Raw genomic sequence first — 16,532 nt, 5'->3', positions numbered from 1 at the left:
GCACTCCTCCTAGCTTCTTCGCTGGGCACCTGTCGTCCTTTAAGGCAGATGGCCCAAAGCTGAGGAGAGTGTTGGCGGGCAACAGCCTTGTCCTTTGGTCAGAGACTCTTTGGCAATTCCCACCTAGGAAGCTTGCTGGCAGAACCTATCAGGGCACGCTGTGTGCTGGCTGGGTACCGGTTCTGGACCTGCTGGATGAGCCCTCTGGGGTCGGTATCTACCTCTATTCCCTGGGAGATGTTTAGGGGAGGGATTTTGCTTCCCTCTTGGAAATCCTGGCCTTCCTTCACTGGTGGAAGCTGTAAGGCAGACTGTACCTTCAGACAGGTTCCAAATGAGTCCTTCTTATGCCTTTTGTTGGATGATCTGCCAAAAGAGAGGCTCAACCCTCTATTAAAGCCAAATGGGCCCCAGTGATTTGTGCAGGCTAATCCTACCTTAATGAACCAATTCTGGGTCTGCACCAACAATCTTATGTTATGCGTGAGGTCATAACCAGAGCGCTTTGCAAGAGGAAAGGTAAGGGGTGACAACATGTACTAATAAGTCCCACCCATCTTCCTCTCTGTTGTTGATCAAAGTGTCTTTCTGGTTAATTGAGCTCTCTGTGGCTCCTGATCAAAGCACACGTCTCCCTTGAAGTTTGTGGTGAGATCAGACTTTCTGTCTCCATCAAAGCACATACTTCTTCCCTCTGAAAGGGGGTCCCCTTGCAGAGGTTGCCTACTGTAAACAGTTGTCACAGACATGACATTCACTGCCCTTCATACAGAGGGGTGGGAGCTAGCTTCAAGCTGACACATTGCATATCAAAAAGGTGTTGGGTTTCCTACCCTTTTTAGTTCTGTTAACAGGCCTCTTTCTAGCCCTGCTTCAATTAACTCTCATCAGTATGCATTGCCACCACACAGAACTACAATGAGCAGGGTGGATCCATGGAGCCGTTGATATTTAATTGGGCCTCTTGATGCTTTTCAAGTACACCTGGCTGTCACATTCCAATTAAATGTGACAGAGAGGACTGTGCCTGTAGGCTGTTTCACCCCAGAGTACACTTGACTATGTGTCTGTTGTGCGGCGAGCATGCGAGCATAGGAAAATGTGATATGATATGATATGGCATTTATAATGTGCCTACACACAAGTGTTTCAAGGCGTGACGAGGCAAGGGAGGGGGAACAGAGGGAAGACGGACAACGATCCTACTAGGCTAGGTGTCATTCAGATCGCACAAGTGCATGGAAAGGGGGAAGGGGCAGTGCAGTACATAGGATAATAGAATAAATAAGTAAGGTACAGCCAACTGGTGGCGAGTGCAAGGGTAAGTGCAGACATCAGGTGGCAAGTGCAAGAGTGAGTGCAGACATCAGGTGTAAGTGCTGCTATTGGGACTGTAGGGATACAGAAACAGTCCCAAGTGCAGGGGTTACCAGGAAGGCAGTGCAGGTGTGCGACTGGCGGGGGAGGGGACCTGGACCCGAGAATAGAAGGTGGCCAGGTAACCAGTGCAGATTCAGTTTCAGCCAGGAAGTCAGCAGGGGAGAGGAGGAGAAAAAGCAGAAGCAAAGAGAAATGTTTTGAGGTGCTTCTGGAACCGGAGATGATTCTCCTCAAGTTTCAGGGGGAGGGAGGCTGTTCTAGAGGGAGGCACGCGCCGAAGAAAGAGATCTACCACCAACTCGTTGCTTGGAGAAGCGACTGACCCTGAGGGAGTTGGAGGCAGATGAGCGAAGAGCTCAAGAGGGAAGATATTTAGGAAGTGAGAGTTGAAGGTATTGAGGCCCCAGACCCCAGAAGGCCTTGTGGACAATGCAGAGGGTTTTGAACTTTCTCCTCGCAGCCACTGGGAGTCAGTGCATAGATTTCAGGCCTGGAGAGATACGATCCCTGGGCTTGAGGCCAAGGACAAGTCTTGCAGTCCTGTCCTGGATGAGTTGCAGAGGGTGGAGAGTAGAAGCAGGCAGATTTAGAAGGAGGCTGTTGCAATAGTCCAACCTAGAGAGAACCAGAGCTCTGCAGACAGTGAGCTTCTGGGGTAAGGAGAGGAAAGGAAGAATACCTCTGAGGAGGTGCAGCTGGTAGTGTGACTTCTTAGAGACGTCAGAGATGTGAGGAGAGAAGGAGAATGTGGAGTCGAAGATGACCCCAAGGTTTTTATGCTCACAGGGGGGAGCAGGGAGAGGGCCAAGAGAGGCTGGCCAGAGAGTGACAGGAAAGGAGGGAGCGGGCGTGCTTATGAGGAGAATCTCTGTCTTACTGGAATTAGGGCAGAAATAATTTGCGGCACACCACTCCTGGATGGTGGACAGTCTGAGATGAGGGTGAAGAGGTGGCTGAATGGAGCCTAAAAATGAGCTGAGTGTCATCTGCATAGCACTGGAAGTTGGGGCAGAGCGCAGCAATGCGGTGGGCAAGAAGTGCCAGGTATTGGTGGAACAGCCAGGGAGAGAGGTTAGACCCCTGGGGGACACCACAGGTAGAGATAGAGCATAGCCCCACACATTTTCCGAGGTTGATCTCCCATCATTCAATTTCTTACAAAATGTCCACAAAGCCCAGAAGAGCGCACAATCCCCATGCGGATGGTCGAATTCCTCAATGGGTGAATACACATTTTGAGTGGTACTTGCCTGCTCAGGCCCTACCCTGTATACGCCTCCGCTTGGTTCCTGCATAGTTTCTGGCCCTGCAACCTGCTCTGCAAAGTGTGCTTGCTGTGAGTTTGACCCAGCAGCTTTGCTCAAGCCTCTATGTGGAAGCCCGCGAAGGATATTTATAATGTATACACTATAGTCGGTGGGGGAAGCCTATAGCTCTCCCGATTTTTCTATAAAAAATGGTGTAATAATTCAACCCTCCCCCCCCCAAATCAATCCAATTGGAACATTCAGTTCTCTCAATTTCTGGGCCAAATATCGCTCCCGGGTGCTCCTAAACGTTGGAATGTATGTGGAAGCTTCTACTGCGTGTAGTGGTTAAAGCCACCTGCGAGCCGGGCACTGTCTCTTTAAGGTCGGCCACGCCAGCCTCGCATTCCTGAGGGAGTGGCCTGAGTGACATCCGCTGCAGGCATGAATGAGCAGGGCAAACCCAGCAAAGTTCAGGAACTTTGTGCCGGAGCCATCCACGGAAGCGGCAGCAGCAAGGGGGCTGGCACCGGAGGGGACGGGGTTCACGTTAATCGGGGGCTGCTGCAGCTGGACCAGCAGGACCTAGACGGGAAACCTGTAGCTGTGCGAGACCACGGGACTTGGGGAGGAAAAGGGGTGACTCGCTGGATAGTCCTGGAGGAACACCGAGGGAGCGTGGCTCAGCAACGCGTCGAGAGGGAGTCCGAGGGGCTGGCACCGCTGGAGGAGCGTCGAGCAGCAGGCACGGGGACCGCGGAACCGAGGGGAGGCTGCCGGGGCAAGATGAGGGTCCCACGAGTGCTCGGCCTCCTCTTCCTCGCCTTCCTCTCCCCCGAGCCTGTTCGCGGGTCACCGCAGAGCAATGAAGGTGAGCAGGGCGCATATCCGGCTGGAGTGTGTGCCGCCGCGGGCTGGAACGTGGCGGCTGAAAGTCTAGGGGTGGACGAGTCCTGTAGCCTGGTGTTTAGTGGGGGGGCTAAGGTGGCTGGGGGAATCCCTGAATAGCTGGGGATTCGCGAGGCGTCGGTTCCCTTTAACTTTTTTATATACACATGAGCGAGTGAGTGTAGAGTGGTGGCAGTCTTTAAATGTCTCACATCTGCTTATGAAAGATACTGATTGACCCGTCTCTTGGGTAAGAGTTGGCATGGAGTGATTGCCCCTTCATGCTTCGCAAAGTTTGCATGCTGGAGTGAAATTGCTGGGTGAGGGGACTCTGGGGCGACACACTTCACCACACACCTGGCGGGGCTATTGATCTGTGGACAGTTGCCCCCTCACCCACTCACCCATTAAAAGACGAATTAACCGCGGCTGAGGGGGCTCTTGCCAGGCACAAAGAACGGCTGCTCCTTCTGGGGGATGTTCTGACCCACTTGGTGTACTGCGCTTGTTTTGAAGTTTGCACCTTTTCTGTGCTTGGTGCAATGGTGGGGTTCAATGCTGGCCCATCGGCTGGATCAAAGTGTTGCTTCTTTGAGTCAGCATTTACTAAATCCCCCGATAAACTAATGTACTGCAAGGAGAAGTCCCGAAAAAAGCTCGCGTGATAATGCGCCCAGAGGTGTCTGTGTAAGTTAGCAGCGCATCATCCCCCCCCGAAGCGCTATATGATGTTGCTGAATCGTGGGTCTTTGTAATTTTCCAGTGGGGTCTGATGACATGGGAACTTTTGGGCACCCCACTGTCTTGGGGGGGGGGGGGCGGAGGGGTGCCTATTGGCGATATGTGCTGACCTGCTCGAGGTTCGAAATTGCTGGGAACTACTCAGCTCCTGCACGAAGCGCCTGGTTAGCTTGAAACTAACAGCTTCCAGGAGCTACTTTACTTGCTACGGGTGCTGTGCAAATACGCATATGTGGCATTCACTTTGAGTACGGTAATAAAGAAAAATCACAACTCATCTGGTACACTTTGAAACGCAATGGATGGGAAACACGTTGAAGTGGGTACCTCACGTGCATTTGCAATGCGATGGGTACTCGCCCCTGGTTTCCCCAGTGGCAGCTCATGTCTATTCGGCGAATCTTAGTTTCGAGCCCTGCATACTGTGTGGCACGCGTGCCGCAATGGCATAATGGGGGTTCGGGTGCAAGCTGTCACGCTTGCAGGCTTGGCTCATGTTTGCTGTGGAACATGGTCATGGGAATCTTGGCTCAGTTGGCACATGGGCTGCAGTGGCTGCCATGGTGCATTGAGCATGATGCCGCCGTGGTTACGTTGGTGTCAATGTCTGGGATGGCACGTTGGTGCTGCAGTGTAGGACACTTTGACCATGCTGGGCGCTATTGGTTGTTGGGGCAGAATAGTGCTTTGACTATGATGGCCCATTAGGACACTTTGGGCATGTTGTTTTAATGAGTGCATGGTCACTTTTTGGTCTGCGAGGGCACATTGATTTCACTGGTATGTTGTCTGCGATGGCACAGTGGCAGGTGATTGGCTGGACGGTGTTGCTGGTTGGGCCGTGACCCTCTGGGTAGGGTGGTGTGATGCCACCTTGCCCACGGTGGTAACAAGGGCACATGGGTTAAGGTAGCATGCTGGTCCTGGGGGAACTTAGCCGACATATGCGTGTGCAGTTTCACAATCTGCACAGTGGCTGATTTCTTTGTGGTAGTGTATGGTGGGGGTACTTCACGTGTGCCACTCGCCCTCCACCCCTTCAACTCTAAACACACAGTGTTAAAGGCTTGATTTCCCCCACTGCTACTAGATGACCTAAGATGCTTATGAAGTTGAAACGGTGTCCTGGTCCTGGTGCAGGCCCCCGCTCGTTCGTTGCCTTGAAAGCAGGATCTCTGCCCATCAAGCTAGGAAACCTCTCCGAATTTCACTGGTGATAGTGTGGGGGCCACCCTGTCCTCTACACCCCTGAGCATAGCAGGCACACATATTGCATTGGCCATTTGTATAGCGCCAATGTTATAGTTTCAATGCGCTAGCTAATGTACGCACCGGTTATACTTTTATTATTAGCAGGCGACCGTTATTTCCACGAATTTTGTATATAAATGTCACAGTGGCAAAAGGCCTATATTCCCAAGGACGTGTGCCTATGCGACGATTACGAAACGTTTCAGATGGGTGCATTTCCAATTGCACACAGTTGACGTCACGTGTGTATTGCAATAACCGGGCCCGGCTGAAGATGTATTGGGATCCCCTTTCAGAGTGATGGTTGGGGTCCTCCATTGCAGAAAGCATTTTGAGGCACCAGTGGGGTGCATACATTATAACGGAGACCAATACAGCCTTGGTTTATAACCACCGCTTACTACATGGCCACCCAGTGGGGAGCTGAAACACTAAATGTCCCCTGAAAAGCTATATCTCCTTTTGTCAACAAGTGGCTGATGTGGAGGAACCAGTGTTCACGGGCAACCAGGTGATAACACCTCTGTATACCCTGAGGGAGGTGACAGCCGACATGGCTCCAGCAAACACAGCTTGTAAGGCGAGTGCTGCCAAGCGCACACTCACAGCCCCAGAAGGAAAGCAATGTAGAAAGGAAAAGATTGCCGTGTTAGAAGACTGCTGACGGGCAACATGGGGGCAGTTGCTGCCCCCCCCCCTCAAGCCCGAGGTTCCTTTCAACTGAAAAGGTTGAGATTTGGTACGCCGTCCCTGGCACCACGTGTCCTGAATTCCACAATAGCTCCAGGTACATTGCTGCCCAGCTAGCCTGGCACTTTCTGTAGAACTCTGCTGGTTGGCTTCGGCCTGGTGCCCCTGTAACCATGGACCGGATCTTTCAGGATATCCGGGCTTCGTGTGCACGCCGCCGTGAGTCAGTCCTGTTCCGTCACTAGCACTTATTCACCAGGAAAATTCGCCGGTAGGGCGCGGACCACAGCGTCGGATCCGGGCGGGTTTATTGATTCATCCCGAGGAATGCTGGGGCAGGGGGCGGGGGATTAGCCGGTCCTGTGGTGAAATTAGGAGACCCGAGCCCAAATCAAACATGTTTCTCTCAAAAGTGTTAGACAACTACTTTAACAATACAAATATGGCATCTCCGCCTTTCTAAAACCATACTCAGTTCCTCTTTAAACATGACCTCTAATCCTGGCCTACCCAGATCCCACTAAACTAACTGTGTGATGCTGGGCAAATCCCTTCGGCTCTGCTGAAAAATGCAGGCTCCTTCAATCTGGCGACCGAGGTTGATACATTACATTTTTTTTAAATATATATATATATATATATATATATATATATATATATATATATATAAAAAAGGGCGCTTCGACTGTCCCCCGACAAGAACTACTCTCACATAATGTAGATTTAAATATGCACTAAACGTATGGAGAAGCGCCAAGAAGTGGTCCATTACCCTTCCAGAGACGATGCATGTTGTGATATGCATCGTAGAGGCGATCAGCACGTTAATACTATTAAGAGCACTTCTAAAGCCAGCTCATAGAATAAATCTACATATTTAAACGCCAGAAGATAACCCCGTGTGTCCCGACTTTCGACGATAAAAGTAGGCCTTTTAAAGTATTGCCTCTATTGTTCTATACTCTTGCATTTTTTTTAAACCAACCTTAAGTTGGTATTATTACTATAAAATGGGCCTCGTTGGGAGTCGGCTGTAAATAACACCATGGGTTTGCTTGGATTGCATATTGTAACGGTCGACTTAGCATTTGGTTTTGCAATGCTTACGTCGTATTTGTTCCATTGCAGATACGACTACCACTCCCACAATGCACTAGTTTGTTAAACGAAAGACCGGTTCTGGAAAACATGGTGACGTGAGCTGCTGGGCTTGGGGCAGAAATGATTCCCCCTAGCCCCCCGGTGTAGTCAGAAAAAGCCATAATAGGACTCTGCGCTGCCCTTCGGTGCTGTCCAACAGTACCGTAGCCCAGTCGCAGAACTCCCCCTTCCCCGTTTGCCAATGCCAACCGCCGAATGCAGCAAACGTTCTATTGCAGGGAGCAGAATCGAGTAATGGCCCGATAGCAATCTTCATCACGCCAAGGTTATTCCTCGTCACAGGTATAGTGGTGGAGTGAGTGCACACCCAAATAGAGGAGATGTTTGAAAATATTATTTTGAAAACCACAAGGAGTGGTGTCGATACTTTTATGAGGTGCAGAGGAGGAAAAGAGGGTTTTGGCACAGTCCTTCCCATTTAAGTAAGAACCGCGACGAGGAAGCCAGACGAAAGGGCAATGATGACTTATGTCCATATAAAGGCAGTCCAGGAAACTTTACACAGAAGAGCGCCACCCTACGTGGGCATCCATCAGTGTAGCAGAAAGAGTAGATGTATTAAGCAATCAAACATTACAGCGACTGGAGACTGCCTTTGGGTGGTAGCGGTGCACGCTATAAATCAACATAACTTCCTTTTTCAGTGGAGTGGTTAGAAGTCTTCGGCCAAAAAGCAATATACCGTCCAACCCCTTTCAATAAGTGAGTATCCTTGCCAAAGCAAGGCAGCAGTTGGTGTCGTCTGATGGGGCGCGGATGGGTTTTGTTGCCCTATAAGATGTTTTGGGGGGCCGATGGTGAAGCAGGTTTACCCATTTTTATCCAGGAGTCATATAGACCTCCAATTTTAACGATTACTATTTTTCAGTGGGGGGTGGTGTTGCATATAGCACCCCTGATATCACAATTCTATTCCAGTATTTCCTCCTTGAAAATGGCTTCAGCTAGAACCTCCCCTCCCCCTAGTCTGGAATCTAGTGCTGCTAAGATTAAAAGGTGCGCACCTTTTATTCCCGTAAAGTCCACACATGGAGGAAATGCCTACTTTAAACACGAGGCAGTGGGATTGGTTTTCTGATGGGAAGCTCCGTTGTCGGATCCTTCGGGGTAGCAAGGCCCCTTTTGTCTCCCCCGTTAGAATTCTACGTGTTGCCTTCAGAACTGGGCTCTCTTGCGGAAGCCAGGCCTCCATCACAGGAGGTCTGCTCGCGAGCGTGACATCCACGAGTATATTACCTGGTGAAGGCTCTTGGTATGTAAACGTTCCACCTAATATGCCTGGAGACGGGGCGTATGTTTTCTCATGTTAGCTCTCTTCTGTATATGATTAAAGGGTGCACAGCCCCGTTGAGTAGCACGGTTATACCCCCTATACCGGCTGGGAACAGGCTGCCTCTACTTGCGGTGGGATTAGCTGAGCAGGTGGGCTACTGCGAGAAGGAACCTTGCCCCTCACCCGCACACAGGTGGCCTTCAAAGTAGATTGATTCAGAAGGTTCGTATCGCGACTGAAAACCCAGTTCTTTGATCATTATTTGCTGAGTGTTTCGTTCGTGTGCTGCGATGTTTAGCGCCAAGAGGCTGTCCCAGTCCATAGCGTGTGCAAAATAAGTGAGCACACCCCAATCATTCCACATGAGATGGCCAGAGTACTGTGTTGTCCAACTTGCCTGATACAAATCGGCCCCACCCATTACAACAATTGCACAGGGCCCGGGGAGTTCCCACCCCCATTACTGCACGAAACCCAGGAGGGCAGTTACACCCCAGCTGCACCAGGCGTCCCCCCCATAAACCGACCTGTTGGGGGATTTCAGCATGAAAGGGCCTCCCGTCTGATCTTGACATCCAACACTTTAGGAGGTTTATAGCTTTGAAAACTTGGGTGGGCGGTTTAACTGCAACTTCAAAGTTCACGCCTGTGCGCCCCTCCCTCCCTTTAACACCCGCTCCCAAACTGTCTGCGCAGGTGGACTGACTTGTGTGGATGTGGAGTTTTCCGTGCAGGAAGGATCCTGACTGCGTGTGCACTCAGGAGCTCCCCCTCCCCCTCCCCCTTTACTCGGGATCCTCAACTGACTGGCGGTTTATCCACGTGCCAGTAACGCAAGCCCGCGAGTTCTGCCAGTACGGCTTTCTCGACGAAGAGTGCCAATGGCGTCTAAATGTAGGCTCGGAAACTAGCACCCGTGCCAAGTGTTTTACTAAACGCAGAGAGCTCCGGCCTCCTGAAGGGGGGCTCGTCGCTACCGGAAGGCAGTGTTCTCTCCTCTCTATGCCGAGAACGGAGACCGGAAGTGCCATTCGTGACCTTTTCCAGCAGGGCAAGATCCCACGGAATGCTGAGCGGGTGGCGAGGGCACACCTGGTTTTGCACTTCACCTTCAAGCCCCAGCAGGCAAAGGTCAAATCTTTAAGTGGTGGAAGTTGCCAAAGCTGATATACAGCCACTTGAGAGTTATGTAAATGTGAATTATTTTTCGCTTTCACAGGTTTGTTGAATCATTGTCCCGATTTTTTTTTTAACAGTTCCCTCACGGATTTGCAAGAAATGTTCTATCCAATCAAATCGCCCCTGAGCACATTGTGTGTCGGTTCAGGCCAGGCACTGTTTCCATTATACCTCATCCCACGTCTTCGGGAAGCTGCAGCAGAGGCATCCCATTGGTTGCTTTGCATGACCCCTGTTATCCGTGGTGCTGTGCGGGGCATCACTATTTTTGGGGTGTGAATTGAGTATGATGATCACAAAGCTCAAATGTGATGTCCAATAGACAGCAGAGGAGCCCCGCCCCCCCTCTCCACTCAAAATGAATGATGCACCGAGCTGTGACAAGTGCGACATCTGAATTGTAATTAAATGTGCAGACTGCACCTGTGACGCGTTTCTGTATTGTCACCAATCTGTATACCTTCAAATTGTTGTGAGGTAGTGCTTTCTACCCCACTCTCCCAGAGCACCTATTTAGGCTCAGTCCTGTGCAATCGCCTGTCTCTGATATCAGGAGCCCCCTCTCCTACACCCCCATCCCAGAATGTTGATAGTGATTTATATAGCGCTTTGGCCAACGCGCTGTACATGGAACATTTGCATACAGTTATCAGCCAACTGAAGTTGGTACTCCTTGATTGACCTCGGAAGGAAGAACAGCTGAGTTGGCCTGGCTGGGAATGGCACCCGAGGCTTGCAGATCACACTCGGATCCCAGCAGTGTATGCGCAACCCACTGAACTAGCCTGCCTGCTTAACCATTGTGTGCATCGCCAGTACCCGCATTTTTTTCAACAATGCTCCCAGAGCCGTACATTGGTTTTTGCCCAGAACTATGGGAGTGTGTGCAGTTTGCCTAGTTGCCTGAACTGGAAGCACTGCTCTCAACTGAGTTTCAAAGGCTTTTTTTTTCTTTTTTTCTCCTTTTTTATTTGTGAGATCCATGATAAGTGCATAGTTTTTAAAAAAAATATTGATAAGTGCATATGATTAGCACTTTATGTTGTTGGAACTCTTCTGGTCAAATCGCTTTTCAACACAACTTGGTTTGGTCACGCTGCTGGCCTGGGAAGATGAGCGGAGTATTGGCACTTGTGGGACCTCGGAGCCAATGGCCCTGGGTACATTTCTTCTTTGCATAGATCTCCCCAGAGTTTGATGGGGGGCGGCTTGTGCAGTTTAATGGCAGTTAGTCTATTTTTTTTTTCAGGGCAAATGCTGCATGTTACCTACTCTGGCTTAAATTGGGTATTTAGCCAATGGGAATCAATTGGCTTCCCACAAAGAATAAAGGGGCTCTTGAGTAAAGTAGCCGGCGAGAGGGGCCATGGCGTGAACCAGGCGGTGCGCTTTGGTAAAGGGTTTTGACTTGTTCTCAGAGGCCTCTATATATACCTGCTGCATACATTGTCCAATGATAGTCAGTCACCTGGGAAATGGCCGCCATGGTGCAACATGTATTCTACGATGGGAGTTCATAATATTACATTTTACCCCTCCTAGAATATTTGGAGAAGTATTTTAGGGGTGGGGCGGGGGGAGTTGCCTACCTGGCGACTTTTGCCAGGCGACATTATCACATGGAACCTGGCATACGAGGCTGGAAGTACACCACTCAGAAGTGGTTAATCTTTCCACGCTGGTCATGTCGTTGAGCCATGTTGCTTGCTGCAGGTTCTATTGCTCTTTGCATACATGCAAAATACCTCCTTGCCAATGACTGCCGGCCTGCAGGCAAATCTGAGCTTTTCCAACTGCACGGTGCCTCTGAATGCCAGGTAGGGTCAAGGCTGAGTCATGTTTCATATGTGACTGCCTAGGCCTTTGACATCTAAAACAAACTGGCCTGTAGTGAAATGGCCAGGCCATTTTGGATTGGGCTGTGTCAGTCGCAGGTCAGACACTAAAACTAGACCTGCGACTGGCCCATGCCCACCACAGTCTCTGTCCCCCTGTAAGAAGTACTGGCCTGGCCGTTGTTGTTCACATGTGCATTTTAGGCCAGTGTGCCTCCACAATTCCTAGTTGTTGTGAATGCGGGCAAATTCGGGAACAGCTGAGGATTGGTTAGTTTACACTTTGTGTTGTACAACGCTGCATATCGCATAACGGCGACTCAAGAGATATTGAATGTCTTGTGACCATAGGCATGGCCGTACACCCCGCTAGGTCAGAGTTTGCTCGATGCAGTGCTGTTTAACCCATAAGTAGTCTAGGGCTCAGCTTGAGTGGGAGATGCATACCTTGTGATGAGCAAAATCAATCCCCAAACTGTGTGCCAAAAGGGTGAGCGGTACAGAGAATGGACAAGGCTAAACGATCTCTTCCACGTGGTGATGCTCACTTGGGAGGGTCAACATTCCTTTGTTATGCCTTCTAAACCATAACAGAGTGGAAATGGTGAAATGCTTGTCTGTCTATTGACCCACTGGACAGTCCATCATTGGCCGTTCTACTAACCGTACTGGGTCTGTCTGATTTTTGAATTATGTGTATCTGTCCTGGTACAGAGTCACCCAAGTGTGGTGTTGCATGGTTTAGTTGTCAGAAAGGAGGAGATCGCTCCCCCCAGCCCTCCTCCTTTGGTATTGCTGATTGAGGCCTGGGACTGATATTAAAGCTAGGTTGGCATGCACTGGATGAGAGTATTAGCTTTTGAATTCTGGGCCCCTGTCATGGAGGAGGCTGCAGGGGATACACAGGGCTTCCTTCACGCTGGATCCTGTGCTGGGGAGCCAGTGGAGTGCCTGCAGAGCCTAGATGGGACCCTCCCACATCCAGCCTCTATCCCATCGTTCTAATTTTAGGAGTCTTCCTGTAAAGTTTTGACCTCTTTGTGGGTAGACTGGCAGCTATTCAAGGGCATAATTGTTATGGCTGTTGGCATCAACCATCTGCACAGCGCTGAGGCAGTAACTACGTGGGAAAATCAGGAATGTCTTCTGCACCAAATGGATTTTAGTTGCAAGAAACATCTTAGCGATCTGGGGTGTCATTTTACAGGCAGTCGGCTGAGGGCATTTTCCTGTGTCTTCTTGCCAGGATGGTGATGGGGGATTTGGAGCTGCCCATCATAGGTTCCGCTTTAGTTGATTGGTTGTCAGCCGTGCGTCTATACATAGGCGGTACTTGGCGAGGTCCGGTGAATTTTCAATGTAGCCTTGCGTGAGTTTATAGCAAAAGTGAGTATTGTGTGTGCAATTATAACAGGAGAGACCTGAATTGCTGGTGGTCTCCAAGTGCAGTAATGTATATTTATCAGAGTAGTTGCGACAGGATGGGTGATTTTGCAGGGGGAGAGGGTGTCGTTACGGTAGGTGTTCTCTACTTCGAGAGGAACGCCCCCCCCTTTTTTTGTTTTGTTCAGGTCCAGGAGTATTGTTGTCGCTATTCTATTAAGCATTGGCACAGACCTGGGGTGTCTGTACTACTGACGGGAGCGTTTTATTTATCCTGTCTGAGAGGGGGTAGATTACAATATTTTTGGGGTTGTTTTTTTTCATTTTCTACCATCCCATTTATTTACAGAAATTAGTGTAATTCATTTTGTTAAATCTAAGAAACCCACAAATGCCTTTTTAAAAAATGATTGTCTTCTGTCATGAAAGGTCTGGATTTGGAACTCCAACAGGTATCTTTGAAGAGAGGGGCCTTGCCTCACCTGTTATGTTCTGTTGTGTTGATTTATAACATGCGCCGCTACCACCCACGGGCAGTCTCCAGGCGCTCGCGTGGCTCTGCAAAAGAGGGGGTGTGAGTAGGGTAGGTTCAGAACCAGAAGGAACTGGCGTCAGTGAGTATTGTTTGTCTGTGGGTGTTGGTACGGGAGGGTCTGTGTGTTGTAGCCCCATGGGTAAGACACAGTGCCTGGGGGGTGGGGGCATTCAGTGCTTGTGTTGGTGTTAGTGTGTCGCCTGATTTTGGATGGGTTGTGGTTGTGCGCACTGGTTGGACTGTATCCATGAGGGATCTAGAGTCGTGGGTCGCTGTTGCCGTATGACTATCTGGTGTCTTGGTGTGTACACTCGTTTTATGGACTGTGGCGGGTGGTTTTCTCTAGGTGTGCTTCCAGAATCTCAGCGAGATCATGGGGTGCGATCATTGAATTGGTTCTTGGTGTGTTTTATGTGTAGTGTGGCCAGCCCATGGTCTAGTGTAGTGGCATTATGTTGCAGGAAGGGGACGTGGGTTAGTTAGTACGTCGGTCAGTTTGGTGGAGCTGGCAGTACAAAGTATTTTAATTTGGGTATGTGTTTTCCTGCTTTCCTCTTCGATGTGTGGGGGTGGAAGCCTGTGTGTGACGGTTACAGGTGCCACAGTACGAACAAGTGTTGGCATCCGACCTGTGGCCTTGAGCTGGGTTATCTACTCAAAGGAAGCTGGCACTGCCTCCTGCAAGGTTGGAAGATGCTTTACGCCTGGCCTGGGCATGCCCAGACACGTGCCCTATGGCTGCACACAGCACATCTGCAAGGGCGGCGCTGTCTTACGACCCCTATTTTCCTGGCTGGGGTGGTTCACAGCTTCTGGGTGCCAATGTTTGCAGATCTCGCGCTGTGAGGAGTTTGTGAAAACGGAGCTTTTTTTTTTTTTTTTTTTGGCAAGGAATTCATTCTCAGCAAATGGTTGAAAATAACTTTAAACTTGTTTAAAACTCCCACCTGAAACACTCGACAGCAGTTCACGTTAGGACACACGATTTCCAGAAGACCTTGGCATAATATTTTTGTTTTGTTCTCTTTGCTTTGTTTAATCATCTATAACATTATTTTCTTGTTAGCAATTCGATCATCCATTGATGGACACTTTGGAGTAATTTTGTGCGTTTCATGGAGTTTTTAGGACTACTTTAATGTTTTCAGGCATATGTTACCAATTTCAGGGATATTTACGCAGGGATCGAAATTGAGATTGGATAAGCAGGAGCTAAAAGCAGTTCCTGGGTATCGGGCATTAACCAGTGACCAGGAGCTACCACTGGGGAACGAGGAGTTAGTACATAGCATTCCACAATTCTAACTTCCACTTAATTTAGGACTCCTTATGCTTTAAATGTGTTCTATATGTGCCGTAATGTTTATTTTATAGGTTGTCTGAAATGCACAGAGTTAAATTCACATGGGCATTTGGCATGCAGAGGCAAATGTAGCTCCTTGTAGCTGTTGGTGTCAAGCTAACCAGGCTCTTCTAGACTACAAGCAGGAGCTAAATGGCTTCCAGCTCCCCTCAATTTCCAAGCCTGTTTACGGTGTGTACCTGGTCATCAGTTGTGGAGACGCTCATGGGTTTGGGGACTGGGGATGCCGGCCTCCTCATTGAAGACTTTTCTTCTGGGAGAGGTGTACTTGTCCAGCTCCCTCAAACTGCTCATTGTTCTCCCCTGGCCCGGTTGGCTGCCATGGTGTGCCGTGCGCAAATCCTTGGATGTATGTTATTCTTCTAAAATATTTCACCTAATGGAGATTCCGCCAAAAACGAATCAACTTTTTTTTTTTTTTTTAATATATTTTTTTAAAAATAATGCGGGGTGGGGTGGAGACCCCCTGCATCTTCCCCTCCCTATCCTAACTTATACCCTTACCCCACCTATTATGCATTACACATATAACATTTTCGGTGAAAGCAATGCGGTGAAATCTCATTAGGTGAAATGGTATTCGAAAGAATCTATGGTAACGCATAGCCTCTTACTGGTTGAACCCGTAGAGCTGGTCACACAGATTATTACTTCATAGGACCAAGATCAAATTGGATCATTATGAAAGCACAGCCAAATAGGTCAGGACCATAATGTATTCAGGTGCACCTGTTAGTGGCCCGACTGGGTCTGCTGAGGCGAGCAGAGGCCTTGTTGGGCCTGCCAAGGTGCTGGGAGATGTAGGACAGAACGGCCTCCTGAGGTCCAGGCGCACGGTTGGCCTGGCTGACGTGCATAGAGAAATGTCATGGTTTGTTGAGCTGGCTCTAAAGTGTGTCTCCCACACAGCACTCCTGAACCATATTGGATAAGATTGCATGTCCCCAGCACAACTTCCCCCAAACACTATTGACTGGCTAATGGGGTGTGGTGGTGCCCTGGTACATCTCTCCTTTATGCTGAGGCAGTTAGACCTTACTTATTGGCACATTGTGGGGTGGCCCAGTTTGACCACTTCATCATCCCAGTACACACGCCTTAAAATGCACACTTGCCATTAGCCATTGGTGAGTAAAAAAATTGTGTGCTGTGTGCATGTTGAGGCGGCAGTTTTATGCTGGGTTATGTGCATGTAACTTGAAATGCAATACCCTTGCGGTGCAGCAGACTCTCTTCCCTTGTATCTGACATAGAGGGGCATTTACTGTCTGATTAGAAACCCCAGTGCTTCTCGCTGCAGCTATAGCCATCCTGGCTCGGTGCCCAGACCAGGATTGGCACTTATCAAGGCCTTCCCAGTGGATAGGATGGATCACTTGTTGGGTTTAGTGTTAACCACCTGTTACCTACTTCAAGAGGGCATAACCGCCCTCACACAACACCCTCCTAACCCTCCCCCATGCTATTTCTTTGATAATTACCTCCTTTGTGTGTGTGTGTCTAAATAGATTTGATATCTGCATTACTTACCAGTGGATTACCCCCCAGCTATTGGGCCAAGACTAACTCTTCTGTGAATCTGATTAGTTTGCTCACTGGTAAATGG

The 16,532-nt window shown here is 49.4% G+C and overlaps 1 protein-coding gene across 2 annotated transcripts in view; it reads left to right on the top strand.

Moving 5' to 3' along the window:
• Nucleotides 1-3,069: 3,069 nt before the first annotated feature.
• Nucleotides 3,070-16,532, top strand: part of EPHA2 (EPH receptor A2) — an 85,779-nt gene continuing 72,316 nt past the window's right edge. For both annotated transcript variants that reach the window (XM_069611102.1, XM_069611101.1), the window contains exon 1: nucleotides 3,070-3,498. In XM_069611102.1, coding sequence (XP_069467203.1) covers nucleotides 3,072-3,498 — 427 coding nt within the window. In that variant the 5' untranslated portion in view covers nucleotides 3,070-3,071. The remainder of the gene's footprint in view (nucleotides 3,499-16,532) is intronic.

The sequence above is a fragment of the Ambystoma mexicanum genome, chromosome 8 (genome assembly GCF_040938575.1).
Source record: "Ambystoma mexicanum isolate Mex_15411 chromosome 8, UKY_AmexF1_1, whole genome shotgun sequence".
In the NCBI taxonomy this organism is placed as follows: Eukaryota; Metazoa; Chordata; class Amphibia; order Caudata; family Ambystomatidae; genus Ambystoma; species Ambystoma mexicanum.
Note: the sequence above shows the minus strand (reverse complement) of the source record. Positions and strands in the feature narration are given on the sequence as shown.